This window comes from Cyclospora cayetanensis, unplaced genomic scaffold (assembly GCF_002999335.1).
Source record: "Cyclospora cayetanensis isolate NF1_C8 unplaced genomic scaffold, CcayRef3 CcayRef3_contig_17, whole genome shotgun sequence".
NCBI classification, from domain to species: Eukaryota; Apicomplexa; class Conoidasida; order Eucoccidiorida; family Eimeriidae; genus Cyclospora; species Cyclospora cayetanensis.
The window spans coordinates 19,173-35,881 of record NW_020312114.1 but is presented as its reverse complement, the minus strand read 5'-3'; the positions used below and the strand labels follow the sequence as shown (position 1 = coordinate 35,881).

General features: G+C 54.1%; 3 protein-coding genes across 3 annotated transcripts; 2 read left to right on the top strand and 1 right to left on the bottom strand.

Annotated features, from left to right (window-relative positions):
* Window positions 1-403: 403 nt before the first annotated feature.
* Window positions 404-5,769, top strand: LOC113147253. The gene is made up of 7 exons (XM_026337177.1): window positions 404-545; window positions 747-1,163; window positions 1,422-1,522; window positions 1,931-2,273; window positions 3,461-4,372; window positions 4,780-4,881; window positions 5,549-5,769. Exons 1-7 carry the CDS (start codon window positions 404-406, stop codon window positions 5,767-5,769), a joined length of 2,238 nt encoding a protein of 745 aa, XP_026192962.1.
* A 4,209-nt stretch (window positions 5,770-9,978) lies between these two features.
* LOC113147252 lies at window positions 9,979-11,375 on the top strand. The gene is made up of 3 exons (XM_026337176.1): window positions 9,979-10,463; window positions 10,620-10,745; window positions 11,102-11,375. Exons 1-3 carry the CDS (start codon window positions 9,979-9,981, stop codon window positions 11,373-11,375), a joined length of 885 nt encoding a protein of 294 aa, XP_026192961.1.
* Window positions 11,376-13,194: 1,819 nt separating this feature from the next.
* LOC34617578 (wnt inhibitory factor 1) lies at window positions 13,195-14,758 on the bottom strand. Its single transcript, XM_022730940.2, has 4 exons — window positions 14,665-14,758; window positions 14,435-14,465; window positions 14,163-14,289; window positions 13,195-13,884 (listed from the first exon to the last, which is right to left on the bottom strand). The coding sequence occupies exons 1-4, from the start codon at window positions 14,756-14,758 to the stop codon at window positions 13,195-13,197; spliced, it is 942 nt and encodes a 313-aa protein (XP_022589291.2).
* Between the last annotated feature and the right edge of the window lie 1,951 nt (window positions 14,759-16,709).

Below are 16,709 nucleotides of genomic sequence, written 5' to 3'. Positions count from 1 at the left end.
AGAGCACCTGCGAAACAGACTGACAAGCGCGTTGCAGCAGCTGCAGCAGAAAGAACTTGTGCCGGCTGATGCCAGGCGAACAGTTGCCTGTGTGCTTGCAGTCCTGCAGCAGCAGCAGCTTCACGAAGAGCAGCAGCAGCAGCAGCAGCAGCTTCACGAAGAGCAGCAGCAGCAGCTTTACAAAGAGCAGCAGCAGCAGCAGGACCTTTCTTGGAGGGAGCACCAGCAGCAGCAGCATCAGGAGATGCAGTTTGCGGCTGCTCTGCGCGAAGTCGAGAGCAGCTTTCTTTGCAGATTGGAGGCACTGCAGCAAGAGATGCAGCAGCAAGAGCAGCAAGAGCAGCAAGAGATGCAGCAGCAAGAGCAGCAAGAGCAGCAAGAGCAGCAAGAGCAGGCAGAGGATATGCTGTTAGAGCCTTTGCCGCCGCGTATGTACCGGAGGAAGTATAATGAGAAGTGTGCCTGTAGCGGCAGGCAGCTTCATGAGGCAGTGCAGCTGTTGCGAGAGGCAGTTCAAAGCATTGCAAGCGTTCATGGAGAAAGCAGCGAGGAACAAGAGCCGAATAGGAGCAGTAGCAGCAGCAGCAGCAGTATCAGCAACAGTATCAGCAGCACGCTGGAAGAAGACGTGGATTTCCTGGCTGCGCCTGCGTCGGCTCCGGTGTATGCAGTGTATGCGCCAACTCTGCGACTTGCTGCTACAGTGTTTGGAGGAAAGTGCGCGTTCTCCTTTCTGCCGCAACGAGGCCCTTGGTGCAATTCTGCTGCTGCTGCTTCTTCTACTGCCGCTCTCGGAGTGGCGACTGCGGAGGCTTGCGGGAGACAGCAGCAGGAGGATCTGCAGCTGCGCGTTCAGGAGGGCTGTGACGTCGATACACTGGCTCTGCCGCAGACGGAATGGGGGGGCAGGAGGTGCGCTTCTGCTGCTGCTGCTGCTTTTGCAGAAACCTTAGAAGGCGTCAGGGAGGTATTACCGGATGCCAGACAGACAGCAGAGACGGCTGTTACGGCAGGAGCGAACGGATCGGCAGTCGAGGCACCCCCCCTCCCCCCCCACAGAAATGCTTTCACGGCGAGCGATGCGTGGCAGAAGACGATGGCTGCAGGCTTCCAACATCTCCGTTCTGATGCAGCATGTCTATCGGTAGCTGCACAGGGTGCCTGTGCTACCGAATCTGCCGCTTCTGCTGCTGCTGCTGCTGCTGCTGCAGCAGAAGCGCAGCAGGCAACACGCAGAGGGAGACAGGGCAGCTCAGACGTGAACAATTTGCATGCAGGGGCGGAGCAGCATTCAGGCAAAGCGATTTCTTTTCAGCCGGCAACAATGCAGGCAGAAGCAATTGCTGCAACAGCAACGGCAGCAGCGCGAAGAATCAGTCATTCAACAGGGGTAAACACCTCGAGTCAGCTGCTGCGCAGAGCTTCGTGGGGTCCTGCTCTAAGGACTGGAAGAATAGCAGCAGCAGCAGGAGCAGCAATACCAGTACCAGCAGCAGCAGCAGGAGCAGCAATACCAGTACCAGCAGCGGCAGCGGAGGCTGTAACCGGAGAGGCGCAGCCTTCGACCCCACAAACGCAAATGCAACAGCAGCAGATAGGACTGTGGAGGCGGCATCTCATTCATACCCAAGTGCAACGTCTCAGACACTTGCAACAGATGCAAATGCAGCAGCAGCAGACTCTGCAGCTGCAGCAGCAACTGCAGATGCAACAGCAGCCCATGCAGCCCTACACGCAGCCGCTGTTTCCTCAGCAGCAGCAGCAGACGCTCGTGCAGCGGCGACAGTTCTTGCAGGTGCCACAGCAGCAGCAACAGTTGCATGCAAACGCGGCGGCTCACGTGCAGCAGATAGCGCCATTAACGAGGGATCAGCAGCAAAGGCTGCTGCACACGCAGCAGTACCTCCGACAGCAGCAGCAGCCAACACTGCAGCAGCAACAGATGCAGCAGATGCAGCAGCAACAGACACAGCAGATGCAGCAGCAACAGACACAGCAGATGCAGCAGCACCAGACACAGCAACAGATGCAGCAGATGCAGCAGATGCAGATGCAGCACCAGACACTGCATGAAAGCTTCCACAGCTCCAATCTGCGCGTGCAGCGCCTTTCTCTGCAGCCTGCGCAGCTCCAGCAGTGCGATCGACGGCCTATGGGCGAGGGGGATTTAGCTACATCGGCAGCAGCACAGCAAGGTGCAGAGGCTGCAGCGGCTGCATCTTGCGCTTCTAGCACAACATTTTGCAAGCCTTACGCTGCCGATCAAGACGACAGTCAGCAGTGCGTGCAACAGCGCAGTTTGCAACCCCCGCAGCTGTCAGCAGCGCAGACCGCAGAAGGCGGTGCAGCTACACCTCCTTGCGCAGCAGCCGTCTGCTACGCGGCAGGATCGCCAGAAGTTTCCCAGGAGTCGCAGAGCTCGCTTCCAGCCGCATCGAGTAGTGCAAAACCTCCTGCAGCAGATGCAGCAGGAAACACACAACAAACGGCCTCAGCAGCAGCTCAGCTGACGCCTGCAGAAGTGCTAGGAGGCTTTTCCGGCGAAGAAGCAGCAGCCTCACCCGCGTCAGAAGACTGGGAATTTTTGACACAGCTGCTTGTTCGCCTCTGCAGCCCTGAACCGGTTGCTACAAGCAGCAGCAGCAGCAACAGCAGCAATAGCAGCAGCGATAGCAGCAGCGATAGCAATAGCAGTAAGAGCAGCAGCAGCAACAGCAGCAATAGCAGCCTTCTGGAAACGTTGATAATCTCGGATTCGCAGCATCCGCTCAGGCTTGGCACGCCATGCGAAGAGACGGCCTATGCAAGCCGCCTCAGAGAGGACGCTTCCCCTATCCCCGCGAATCATAAGGTGCTTCTTTTCTGACCGCTGCTTCATCTTTTTTTTCCCCCACCGACACAGCCTCTTGTCGAGGCTTTTCTCCCGTTTCCCCCTTTGCATGCTGCCCTTCGCAGCACGTTTGGCTTGGCTACACACCCCCTTGTAGGGTATGTGCGTATGTGCATGCGTTGGCATCTGCCTCGACGCTGCTGTGCATTGCAGTGCAGATATCTCCTCGCTGCCGCCCTGTCTGCGGCTTTTTCTTCTGCTGCAGGTGCCTGTTGTCTTGGGGGAAGTCTTAGGACGCGTTGAACTCTTCTCCGCATGCAAGCAGCCGCAGCTGCCTGCAAGCGGGAAGCACTCCAACATCTGCTGTCGCTTCGGACTTACCTTCTCCCCTAAAGCGCTCGCTCGTAAGTGCAGAATCGTCACCCTAGCCCTTTCAACGCAGAGAAACACGACTTGCGGATAGAGAGACAGATGGATAGATAGATAGATAGACAGAGAAAGAGCGACATAGAGAGAGACGCAAGAAGTGCTCGGGGTACCTCCAGCGAACCCTTCAAGTGTCTTCTCCTCTCACTTGCACGAGGGTTGCATGCGTCCTTTTGCGCCTTTTTGCGTTCAAAACTGCTGCAGTCGGCTTTGCAGGTGCTGCCATATCTCCGGGAGATGCAGCTTCTCCGATACTGCTGCCCGCTGCCGACGCGCTGTGCTTGTCGGCAGTATGCACTTTTTCGGGGGGCGAAGGCTTGACTTCTGCTGCTGCGGCTGTCAAACACTTTGAAGTGCCGAGGCTAGACTCGCCGCTGCCTATGGCATTTCAGCAAAACTGCGAATTGCATACGGTTAGTCGAATCGGCCTGCTGGTGCGACATAGGGGGGACTGTGAGGGGTTCAAGTGCCGGTGGAGTGCAAACGGAGGGGAAAAAGACGAGGGACGAAAAAGAGGGGAAGAAAGCGGGGAAGAAAAAGGGGAAGAAGATTGTTCTTGTGATTGTGCACACCAAACGGCGCGAAAATTGCCGAAAAACTGGTGTGTGTGTGGACGAAAGGGGGTAGCTGCACTAAGCTTCCACTGCACGCTTCCTGTTCAAGTTGCGTTCTCTCTCCCTGTCGTGTCTGTCTTTCGCTGCCGCGAAAACATGCCTGCATCGAGAGAAAGCGCGCGAGAGGGCTGCTTGCCTTTCTTGCGTTTTTCCCTGTTGGCAAATCCGTTGGAGCGGCTTCCAATTCTGTGTGCTGCAGGTGTATGTCAACGGCTGGCCGCATTTGGTGCTTACCTCGATACCAGGAGTTGCAATTCGCGCAGGCGACCTACTTTTCGCAGACTTGGGCAAGAAGCTCTTCGTGCGACTGCGAGAACGACTGTGGCAGCAGGCTGCTCTGCGGCTCGTGGGTATGTGCATTTTGCGCTGAGAAGAGGCGTGGGAAGATCAATAGCGTTTTTGCGGCCGTTTGATGTTGCGCCACCCACTGTCTACGTGGCATCGACAGTGAATGACGCAATGAAAGGATTTCCTAACAAATTTAAAAAAAAAGATGCTCAGGGCGCCTGTGTGTGTGGGGAAGGGGGGAGGGGATTTTTGAGTTTGTGTGTGTGTGTTGACGAGTGTGTGTAGCGACTCCTAGGCCTCTAGAGGAAAGCCTAGAGCAACACCTGTGACGTTGCATATATATATACACATATATATACATATATGTATGTATTATGTACATATGTATTCACAGACTTCTACATATATAGGTATTACATATGTATGTACAGACTTCCATATATATATGTATTACATATGTATGTACGGACTTCTACATATATATGTATGCAGTATACACATGCGTGTACATACTTCTATATAGATATATGTATTACATACATATGTGTGTAGATACTTCTATATATATGTATCTAGCCATGTCTATACATATATATGTGGATATCTATGTCTGTGCTGCAGATTTAGGGCCAGACGCCGCCTATCAGCTCGGGAACGGCCTTGTAGACATTTCCAGTTGCGCTGCAGCATGCGTTGAGTGCGGCTTAGAAGCAGCAGCGTACGGTGAGAGGACTTTGCTTCAAGCTGTCGGCTTTGCGAAGCATCCGCCAGCCTTCTCTGTAATCAAACAGCGGGGGTGGAAGGGGGTGCTGTGTATGCGGTTTTTTTTTGTGTGTATGTGTTGTGTGTATAGGCTCGTGGTTCTGTGTGTATGCGTTTTTTGGGTGTATGTGGTTTTTGGGTGTATGTGTATGTGCATGGGTTCGTGTTTTTTGCGTTTGTGTTTGTTTTTTGTGTGTTTGTGTTTGTGTGTTTTGTGTGTTTGTGTTTGTGTTTTTTGGATGTATGTGTTTCTTGGATGTATGTGGTTTTTGGGTGTACGTGTATGTGTATGGGTTCGTGTTTCTCGTGTTTGTGTTTGTGTTTTTTGGATGCATGTGTTTTTTGGGTGTATGTGTATGTGGGGTATGGGTTCGTGAATTTTGTGTGTATGTGTATGGGTTTGTGTTTTTTGTGTTTGTGTTTTTTGGATCTATGTTTTTTTGGGTGTATGTGTTTGTGTTTTTTGGATGTTTGTGTTTTTTGGGTGTATGTTTTTTGGGTATACGTGTATGTGTATGGCTTCGTGAATTTTGTGTGTATGTGTATGGGTTTGTGTTTTTTGTGTGTTTGTGTTTTTTGTGTGTTTGTGTATGTGTATGTATTTTTTGTGTTTGTTTGCGTGTGGAAGTGGAGCCATCTCTCGCCGCCTCCTGGGGTGGCTATATTTTCCTGAGAGGGGGAGAGGAACGTGTTTTTCGCTTCTTTCCCATGATTTGCGGTTTGTATTTAGATGAATTTGTCGCATGCCGCTGCTGCGCATCTTTGCTGCATGGACGTTGTCTCCCGAGGAGTCTTTGCGGCGCTTCTGAAGCTTTTCTCTGTGGACGTTGTTTGACTCTGAGCCAGTAAGGATTGATTGCTGCCTTGAAAGCAAGGGGGACGGTGTAGGGGGGAGGTTGGACGTGTGTGTGTGTGTTTTTCTGAGCGGCTGCCTCGAGGATTTGCCTGAGCGAGTGCAGCGAGATCTGCGCCGTTCGCAGAGATTTTTAACCGTCGGAGTACCGAATTTTGCGGTGCATCATAAGAAGGCAAGCGTCTCTTTGTGGGCTTTTTTTGCAGCCGCGTGAGGGGGAGGCCCTTGCAGGGAGAGCCGCACTTGCGTTCCTTCCCCCAGTCTGCATCGCAGCCGTATCCCCTGCGGCTGCAGCAGCAGTGGAAGGAGCAGCAGCAGCAGCACCAGCTGCGTGTGCTGCAGCAGCAGTGGGAGGAGCAGCAGCAGCAGCAGCCTCCGATGCAGGGTGCTTTGCGCTGCCGTTTTGAGGAGGAGAACGCCCCCGCTGCAAAGGCGCAGCAGCTACCGTCTGTTGCTTCGAACTCTCTGGAAGTCTTTGAAAGCGCAGGGATTTCTGCTGGTCAGATGGAGGAAACGATTAAGTGTCTTGAACGCAAGCCGTCCGCGTGTTTGGCGGCTTTGTTGTTGATAACGCTCGCCTCAGGAGACACGGCCTCAAGTCGTTTCGCAGCAGCAGCAGCAGCTGCTGCTGCTGCAGCTACCTGGGGCGGAGTGTCTGCTGCTAAGATCTGCGGCTTCTCCGAGTCTGCAGGCGGGCGAGCGAAGACGGCTGACCGAGCTCTCTCGCTATCGCGGGAAGAGGGAGAGGCGTTTACGGGGGGGCTGGCAGAGGAGGATTTGATCGCGTTGACTTCTCGTTTGCTTCCTTGTAACGCCTGCTACAAGGAAGCAGTGCTGAAGTATCATCGCCAGCGCGTGGTTCAGCTGAGTCGTATTCTGCAGCTCGTGCAGCAGCAGCAGAAGCGGCTTGCAGACGCTCTGCAGCAGCAGCAGCAGCAGCACCGCCTCGAGCAAGAGGCCTTTATGCGAGAACGTCTGGCGGAGATTTGCAAGGCCCCTTTCATCGTCTCCCCGCCGCTCTGGCGACAGGTGCAGCAGCTGCAGCAGCAGCAGCAGCACCTGGAGAGCAAGACGCGTCACGAGCAGCTCCTCTTGCGACGCCTCAGAGACGCCGCCACTCGGGCACTGCACAGCCTCAAGAGGCCGTCTTCAGATGCAGCCAGCAGAGGAAGGAGCGACAACAACGACCCCCCTCCCCCGCCTTCTGACAACAAAAGGCAGCAGCCCTCCGCAGCAGCATCTGAACGCCAGCTTCTGCAGCAGCAGCGAGACTGCTCACACCCTGAAGTCTCGGATGCATCGATCACCGCGAAAACGCAGCAGACGCTGGTGCAGCTGCTGCAGGAGAGCTTGCAAGCAGCCCAAGCGCAGCAGCAGGAATGCTCCGCGCTGCTGCAGCGGCTGCTGCAGGAGCATCAGGAGGCTTCGACGCGCATGCCCAAGGCTGCCAGCAGCCTCTGCTGCCTGCCTCTTCCTGTGAACACGCCGGAAGCTGCATGCGCGTCGCATGCAGAGGCGGTAGCTGCTCTCTCAGACGAAAGCTGCAGCGGTTGGCTTACCAGTCTTGCCCAGCATGCCTCGCCAGTCGTCCTTGCCGCGGCTACCGCCTTTGCAAGCCCTAGCTTCTCCTCCGCACTCGCTCTCTGTACAGTCGAGTGCCGCTTGCTTTCCTGCCACCGCCTCACAACCACCCTTAGCCAGCCATCGCTGCACGCCGCTGTCGCTCAAGCGGTGCAAACTTGGGAATTCGGTGAGCTCCCCAGATATATATATATATATATATATATATATATATACATAGAGAGAGAGAGAGAGAGAGAGAGAGACAAAGAGATAGATAGATAGATACACAGAGAGAGAGACAGAGATAGATAGATACACAGAGAGAGAGAGACAAAGAGATAGACAGATAGATACACAGAGAGAGAGACAGAGATAGATACACAGAGAGAGAGACAGAGATAGATAGATACACAGAGAGAGAGACAGAGATAGATAGATACACAGAGAGAGAGACAGAGATAGATAGATACACAGAGAGAGAGACAGAGATAGATAAATACACAGAGAGAGATAGAGACAAAGAGATAGATAGATAGATACACAGAGAGACATAGAGACAAGGAGATAGATAGAGAGAGAGAGAAAGAGAAAGACGCGAGCATGGGGCAGAAGACGCATAGAGACAGAAACACGCAGAGCGTGAGTTTTGAGGTCACCACACATTTACTGCAAGATTGTTGCTGTGTGCTCTGTGATTCGCGTGATTTCCTGCTTCAGTAAGCGGCATCTTGCAGGGAGCCTGCAGCCGACGCCGTGAGAATTTGCGTGTGGCTTCTGCCCTTCTCCAAAGCAAGCGAAATCTCCTCCCTCCTTCGATACTCAGCAGCTTCCAAAGGGAACCTCCAGACTCTTGCAACCGTAATCTGCAACTCGCATCACCCCCCCCGCTGCCGCTGGAATTTCAGGCTCAACCCCACGCTGCCGAAGCTGCCAATACCGCATGTTGGAAGACGCAGAATGCAGGAGCCATCCCGCTGCAACAGCAGCTGCAGCAACAAATGCAGCAGCAACTGCTGCAGCCAAACCCCTTGTTTCTACGGCCTTACGTTCAGCAGCTGCAGCAACACCTGCAGCAGCAGCAGCTCAAACCTCCTGTACTTCTTCCTGGAGGGGCGCTGCCGCAAGATCTTCCTGGTGTATTGCCTCCGCTGCATTTCAACGGCTCGCAGTCGCAGGTTCAGATGCTACCGCCGCAGCTCTGTCTGCAGCAGCAGCAATTGCAGCAGCAGCAACAACAGCAACAAGTGCAACAAGACGTTGAGCCATGGCCAAAAGGGCTGCAGCACGCGCACAAGCCGCATGGGCAAGAGCATCGAGGCAGCGGCTGGAAGCCTTTGAGTAGGCAACAGCCTTGCAGGCGGCAGAGAGGGCTCGAAAGACGGCAAAGCCTCGAGGGGCAGGTAGGAGGCAGCCAGGATATGGTACAGCATCGCTCGAAGCGGCTGCATTTCGCGGCTGCTGAGCAGGCCGCTTGTGGTGCAGCGCTGACAGGCACTGAGTCAGAAGCGGAAGAAGAAGAGGAAGAGGCGCAGGAAGGAGAAGACGAGGCAGCAAGAGAGCGCGGTTCTGCGAGCTTGCGAAGTCGGCTGCATGCTGCTGTCTCAACGGGAGCTCAAAAGATACCTGCTGCAAAATCGTGTGGCTCTCATGCCACAGCGGACTGCACGACGACGGCTAGCCAACGGCTAGCTGCAGCGAAGGAGCAGCTGAGAAACGCGGAGGTCGAGATGCGGTCGGCTCGAAAGATGCGAGCGCTGCGGTGCATGCTTGCGCAAAGGACTGCCAAGCATGCAGCTGCTGTTGCTGCTGCTGCACGTGCTGAGGCAGAGGATCCTCTTCAGCGTGGTTCGTCTGCAGTTCGCAAGACGGAAGTTGGCAAGAAACTGACGACAGAAAAATCCGTTGCGAGGGCAGAGGCAATTGCCGCAGCGTCTAAGCAGAAGGCAGTTGCAGCCGTGGCAGCAGAAGCGGCAGCCATTGAAGCGCTTGCTGCGGCAAAAGCTTTAGTGGCAGAGTTGGAGGGCACAGCGGCAGCGGCGGCAGCTGAAGGGGCGAGTGGATCTGCTGCACAAGCAGAAACAAGAACAACAGCTACAGCAGAAGAAGCAGGTACAACAACTACTACAACAACCGCAAAAGAAGCAGACACAACTACAAATACTACAAAAGAAGCAGATACAACTACTACAAGTACTACAACCGCAAGAGAAGCAGCGGCAGAAGCATTGGCAGGCTGCGTGTCTGAAAATCCTGATGAGGAGGAGAGATGTGTGTCGGATGCGGAAGGGACGGAGGGCAGGGGGGTTCATCATGCCAATGCAGCGGCGGAAGGAGAAGCTCCTGCTGCCGAGGCTGCCGCTGCTGCACAGACAGTGGAAAGTCTACCAGCGCACGAAGAGCAGACAGGAGAGGCGGAGGGGGGGCGTGCAGGGCAGTTGCATGCAACGCCTGCAGGTTCCATGGTGAATGACGCAGCAGCAGCAGCAGCAGCGCGCATTGCAGCAGCGTCTGCAGCCGCTGAAGGAGCAACTGCAGCAGCTGCTGCTCTGTTGGATGGCGCGCTTGCAGCGCCTGTGGTGGCGGCAGCAGCAGCAGCAGCAGCAGACGTCTTGCTGCTCTCCCCGCCGGAGCCTCCTTCCGCAATGGAGGGGGAGAAACTCCTGGCGGCAAGAGCAGAGGCAGCCGCAAAAGCCGCTGCAGCGGTCAAAAGAGGTCGCAGACGTCTGTTTCCCAGCGGAATGGCTCATGGGCGCAGGCGCATCTTCGCGTATTGCTGCAAAGAGACGATTGGCGAGGCGTGCTGCTGCAGCGCATGCAAGCCGGTGGCTCTGGTAGCTTTGCATGCGGCAGGAACGGGTGGAGAGTGTGGAGCTGGGAGCAGCAGCAGCAGCAGCAGCAGCAGCAGCAAGCGAGAAATGCAAGGATTTTCTTATGACCAGCGGCTGGAAGGCCGCGAGCTCACGAGGAGTCGATACAGCCGGAGAGCCCCTTCGTCTTCTGCTTGCGCAGCAGCAGCAGGGGATGCGTGGAGCAGCCAGAGTAGCGACGCGGAAGAAGAAGACTGCCGGGTGGATGGCAAAGGAAAGGGCAAGGGCAAGAAGGAACAGGCGCCTCTAAGCAGCAGCAGGTATCTGTACTACAGCACCAGCGACTGCAGCAGCGTCAGCAGCGACTACAGCAGCGGAAGTGACTGGGAAGGCTCCAAACGACCAAGCAAGAAAAAGGGGAGGCCAAGGAAGCAGCCTGGCAAGGCGGGGGAGCACGCCGCGACCCCTCGTGGAAGGCGCTTCTCTTCGAATGGCATGCGTCGTGCAGGAGCCAGCGACAGCGCCCTTAAGGCTTCCCGTCATTTGAGTCCTTCAAGCGCTGCGAAGGGGGCAGCGGATGCTCCTGGAGCAGCCAAGAGACTGCCAAAGCGCCACACGTCCATCTTTGAGGACGAGCAGGAGAACGCAGGGAGCTCCGCATCGCAGCAAGACGCAGGCAGACGCAAAACGCAGCAGCGAGAAGAAGAGGAAGAAGCGGATCAGCAGCAGGCACTGCGGCAGTCCCTTGTTGCGTCACCGCTAGGCCGTTGCGGGGGGGGGGGCAGCACCCGCAGTCATTCTGCGAGGCAGGGGACAGCCCTCGTGAAGGCTTCCGAGTATTCCATCTTGCGGGGGGAAGCACTTTCTCGACTAAGCAATCCGGAGGCAGTGGCACGCGCCTTCGTGGAGTTGGCTATTGCCGGAGAGAGAAGCGCATGCGGCCTGCCTGCCTCCCCAGACTCCCCCTTGAGGGTGGCGTCCACCGCGAGAGGCAGTCACTCGACTGCCCCGGAGTGCGGCAGCATGAGCGTCACGAGCCGTCATTCGACGCCTTACAGCGAGCAGCAAGGCGAGGCGACCACGGAGCAGCGCGGGGAGGTTCGTTGGGGGTACAGCGAGTGGGGGGGGAGTCGGCTCCAACCGCCCGCGCCCTTGATGCAGTCGAAAGCGAAGCTCTCGAACGCGCCTCAAGAGCATCCCCTGGCGCATGCATGCGGCCTTGGTGGCTTTAGCGGCCGAGAACTCCGCAGCAGCAGCCAAAGGAACTGCCTCGCGAAGCGCGCATCCACCACAGCAGTTGCAGCAGCAGGCGCACCGACGAAGAAGGCCGGAGCTGCCGCGCTTGCGTGTCTCGAAAAGCAGCTGCACAAGCACATCCGAGATCCTGAGATGCCACATCATGCAGAGGTTGAAGAGATCCGCTTGCCGGCAGAATCTGCGCCGCACGTTCTTGAGGCCTTTAAGGAGTGTCTGCTTTCGCTCTTCCCCCAGCAGGCGTTTCCTCCAGAGCGGTCATCCCCTCCAAAGCCGCCAAAACGAATCGGCCTGACTGCATGCATGCTGGCAGATGCCTGCGAGAGCGGCGGCAACCTCGACCCCAGCTACACTACACCCAGCAAGTGTGCGCAGGACGTCTGCAGCCGAAAGAGTTACTCTGTGCGCTCTGTGGCAGCTTCGGTGGCTGCGACAACAGCCGCACGCCTGCGGGAAGAAGCTGCCCTTCCGGGGGAAGCTTCTGCTGTAGCGGAGGCAGCAGCAGAAATTGCAAAAAATATCAGCTGGAACGAGAAGCGCGGCAGCTATGCAGCAAGGATAAAGGGAATTCAGCAACCCGTCTGGTTCGCTGTTAAGAGGAGGGGCGTCCGCCAAGCGTTGCATGCTGCATCAGATCTTCTCCTGAACGAAATGCAAAAACGCAGGGTGGGCGTTGCAGTATAAATAAGTGGCACGCACTGTTGCTTCGGCCGCACGTGCTTGCGCCGACTGCACAACACGAAAGAGCAGTAGACTCGCACATGTCAAGGTGTCCAACAAGCAACACATAGAGATGCTTGCTTACGGCTCGCACACGACGAATGGAGCGAAGCAGCCATCTCGGCACTCGACGCACCAGGAGGCGTTGCTGTATTATTGCAGCGCACTTCCTTGGGGTCTCTTAGGTGTAAGTATTAGTTGGGGCCTCCTCATGTGTGAATGCACAGGCATTGGACTGGAGGCTCTAGAGCACGGTATTTAGTAAAGGATCATATGCAGGTACATCATAAGGCGCTGAACCAGTAAACCCACTCGCTGGTGCGCAGAGGGGGAAACGATGGGCCGGCCGGCCGAGGAGCAAACTTCTCGATCGACGCCCATATACATATATCTAAAGGCCTTAGACAGTACTCTGCATTCGCTTTGCTTCAGAGGGCTCGTGGTGGTTTCTCTCTCGTCTTTGCGCCTTCCCTTTACCTTATGATGTCTGCTTTTTCGCGCCGAAAGTGCGCAATGCAGGCAGAATAAGAGGAGGCGCTCTAGAGACTAGAAGCTTTTAGAGGCGGCAACTACAGTGTCTGGGCAACTCTGGGGGAGCCGCCAATAGGTTGGAGGCAAAGCCTCAGGGGAAACAGGTGCCCTGCGGATATCTATAGCTCTTCAGTCTGAAAAGTTCTGCCCACTCGAAAGAGACTGGTGGGGGTAGAAAAAACTTCAAAAGGAACAGGCACAGGAGTGCAAGAAAAGCAGGGGTCATGAACGGGGCGGATTTAGCATTCAGATGCGGTTTCAGTGTTGGGTACAGAGAGCTTTGGATTTGTCCTGGGGCATCTTATCACTGAGAAACTCCAGCAGCTGCACTGAAGTACAACCATAACTCAGCGAGCGAGTGTACCGGCGTAAAGGAATAAAGGAGGCAGCCATGGACTCGATGGTGCTTCCCTCCAACGAACACACAAGTATGCAAACGGTTACACCTTTGGGTTCAGAAACGTCCAATTTTATCCCCGTTTCCTTCTATAGTACGAATATGTGGGCTTTTTCAGAGCTAGCCAGTCATGGATGCGCCTGTGATGATCACGCTCCCGCGGCCTTTTGCACCCGCCCCGCAAACTTGAGCTTCTTAAAGCAGTCGGCGCACGATTCTGCAGCTACACTGTAGCAGCAATAGAGGAGAATACAAAGAATCACAGCAAAGACAGTCCACCAAAGCATAAGCTCTCCTGATGATAAGGAGAAGGAAATCTTCGCGAGGCCTCGGCTGACACGGACGCTACACGGCGGGTTCATGATGACCTCGCTGTTTCCCCACTTGGTCGTAACCACACCAGCCCCTGATGCCACTTCCCAACCATCATTGCACTGGCACGTGACTGTGCCTGAGCCTCTCCCTGGAGAAAAGGTGCATGTGGCTTGCCCACACGGGTTAACGCTGCTTGTGCACGGGTTTGCAGGGATCTCGCAATTGGTGCCTTCAAAAAAATCCCCGCATTCGCATTTGAAGAACGGACTTGCCTCCGCATCGACGCATTCTCCCAGAGAACACAGCGCGCTCGAGCAAGTGATTCCGGTAGTCTGACTGATACCGCAATCCGTAGTACAAAGCGAAGCCTTGTCCACACACGTGGGACCCCGAAAAGGTGGGGGGCAGACGCAAACCCGGACTTCTCCATGCTCGTAGCAAGGCGCCGCATCGCATGGGCTGTCTTTGCAAGCCACTGCTGAAGCACCTGAAATTCCAAAGTCACTAAAAAGCGCACCAAGTACCTTCAAGGGCAGCTGGGGTATCCACAAGAAAGAGATGGGCGTGGCTTCCTCCAGAGGCACCACCATAGTCGGAGCACTTCTGTAGCTCCGCCATTGAGACGGGTTCAAATTTGTAGCTAAAAACAGAATGAAGATGAAAATCGCAAAGCCGAAATACCCGAAGCTGCGGAAGCGTGCGAAAGGGGCAAAGCGTTGCCTGCTATTCACAGTTTTGTAGCTTCTCGTTCCATTCAGGTCAGTTGCCGCCAAACGAGCCGCTCTTGTAGGCCCACAAATACCGGAGTGACTGGTGATCCGTCGGCCTGCGCATATCTGACATGAAACTGAGGGTTTTCCTCCATCGACGGGATATGTGTCGCCGCTGCATAGGCACCCTCCTTCCGAGACGGCGGAAACTGCAACTCCCTTGTCACCGATTAGAATTTTGCAATGTCCATCCATGAGGGCCTAATACTGTAACAGCCTCTTATAGGGAAGTGCCCATGAAACTCAGGTGCTTGGGGTTATGTCGGCCGCCGTTCGAGTTGTCTGGGCGTGACCTTGACGCTGCATATAGTCGGACGTGGCCCTTGCACTATGGCCTTCTCAATGTAGCCTTGAAGCCACAAAAATACACGCTAAAAATCATTCCATACGACCCAATCTGGCAAAAAGCAGCCAAAGGAGGCGATATGGATGCATAAGATTCTATCCACTTTCAACGTCGACCAGGCAGGGCCTCGGCAGCAAACTGCTTACAGGGGGCGACTTGTACGTCTCTGCATCATTAATAAATCAAACTGATGGACTGTTTATCAACAACCCTTTTGTCTTTTCTCTTCTCTGCTTCGATGTATTTGCACACCGGTGCCTGCCCTGGTCCTCTCCATGGCATCTCCCCGGGCTGCCGGTATGTTCAGAGTTTGGTATGCGACCTTGTAGTTTTTTCAAGTATTTGAATGCTTCTAAAAATAATGACTCCAGCTAATACTAGAGGCAGGATGGGCGCTGTGCACAGCTGCATACCTGAACATCCCCCGTACGAGATGTCTCGATGGACCAGGAGGGAACGGATTCAAGTTGCCATAAAGAGCAGAAAACAGAGCACACGAGAGAAGGTCTATCCTCTACAAATTACTATAGTAGATCATCCCGTTTCATATATTCACACAGTGTTCCGACGATATATGAGGGTTGTTTTACACCTCCCCCACAGCCGCCTGGTAGGCGGTCGGCCTCACTAGGGTACTCACATGCGCTAAGAAATATGCAGCCTTAGCTTCAACGCTGATACAACAGCATTAGATTTATGAGCGAATCAAGCTGACACCCGTAGTTTTTGTTGTGAGATTCAGTTTGTTAGGGTGCATGCTATTTTAAAATATCCGAAGGCCTTCTTTTGCCACCTCCGGTTAGCCTCAGTGTTGAAGAATCCCACGAGTTTCAGCAAGGTGCTTGGAGTATGCTATTTTGAAAAGAGGTGTGTGCTTTGTTTTTGGAGTTCTGTTCCGATGGCTCCCCAGCCCAACGCGCACAGCATTGCTGGTCCGAACAAGTTTTGATCCACTTTCAAAGAGGCCAAAAGTAACAAGAAGATCAAGAATACCAAGTACTGACAGGATTCATCCAAAAATGATCAACTGTTTGCCAGTACTGGCTATGTGCAGCCCACAGCGCCTCCTGGCTCGTGGGCTTCACAATTCAGTGATGCGCGTACGCTCGTTCACAAAGGGGGATGTATTTGTACGTGCCACTGTCTTGGTACCGCTCTGTGCTTGATTTCGAGAGCTTGTTCAAAGCTTCAAAGAAACCGAAAAAAACTTTTTTGCACTTGATGCATGGAAAGTTCTTGTTTTGTGCATACAGCAGTCCGCGTTAATCCTGTTAGGATTTTGCATTTTACTCATCTTATAGCGATTATGCAGTGGATGGCCTGCTGCTCAGGTGCCTGAGTCACTCGTGCTTTTCCTGTATGTTTATTCTCCGCGTATATAAAACCTCGTAAAATCACAGGGGTATCAGGTTACTATCATCTTTAAAGGTTTCTTCGAAGACAACTGCACTACTTCAATTCATTTTGCTAGCATTCGTGGTGTGTAGACCAGAGTGAGATAGTTTTTTTGTCGACAAACGCTTCTATAAACTCTATCCCATTATCGGCTGTAAGAGGGCATCCACCTGTTAAGATTATAATAGTCGCAATCAGTTGATGAATAGCTATGAGGGGTAAGCTGAAGCCTCGACTGTTTGCGCTTTTACGGCGTTTCAGGTCTGATGCAATAAGCTGCTATCAAGACAGCTCAAAATTTTGTCCAACTTAGGCCAGGTGCACCGAAATTGAGTTGCTGCATAAAGATTTTACTGTAAAAGACACGGGTATGGTAAAACTACTTCGATTTCCCGCTATCCAGAGGACTTACTGTGCGCACGAAGCTAACTAGGGAGCTCCTAATTGCCTTGGTTGTAGAAAAGTGAAGATGCACTGCACTCCATGGTGGAGTCCATGTTTCTCAATAGACACACAAAGTAAGAATGCTGCTGTCCCACTCGTGACCTCTTATCCTACACGATTTTGGCTACCTGACATACGTCTAACCCCTGCAGAACGCGGCGGTTGGCATGTTGAAAGTACCGTTGCGGCCATAAACTTTCTGGGTGCACTATAGCTCTTAGCGATACAGAAAGGCCGCATGGGCGAGTATTATTGGCTGGGAAAGAGAGCCACGAAGTTGGCAGGTAATCACTGCAGTGTATAAAAATATCACGATGCTGGCCACAGAAGCGTTCTTTGGGAGCAATTCTATGCTGCTGATGTGAATTATCGCTGAAGAGGCACAAAGCCTTCA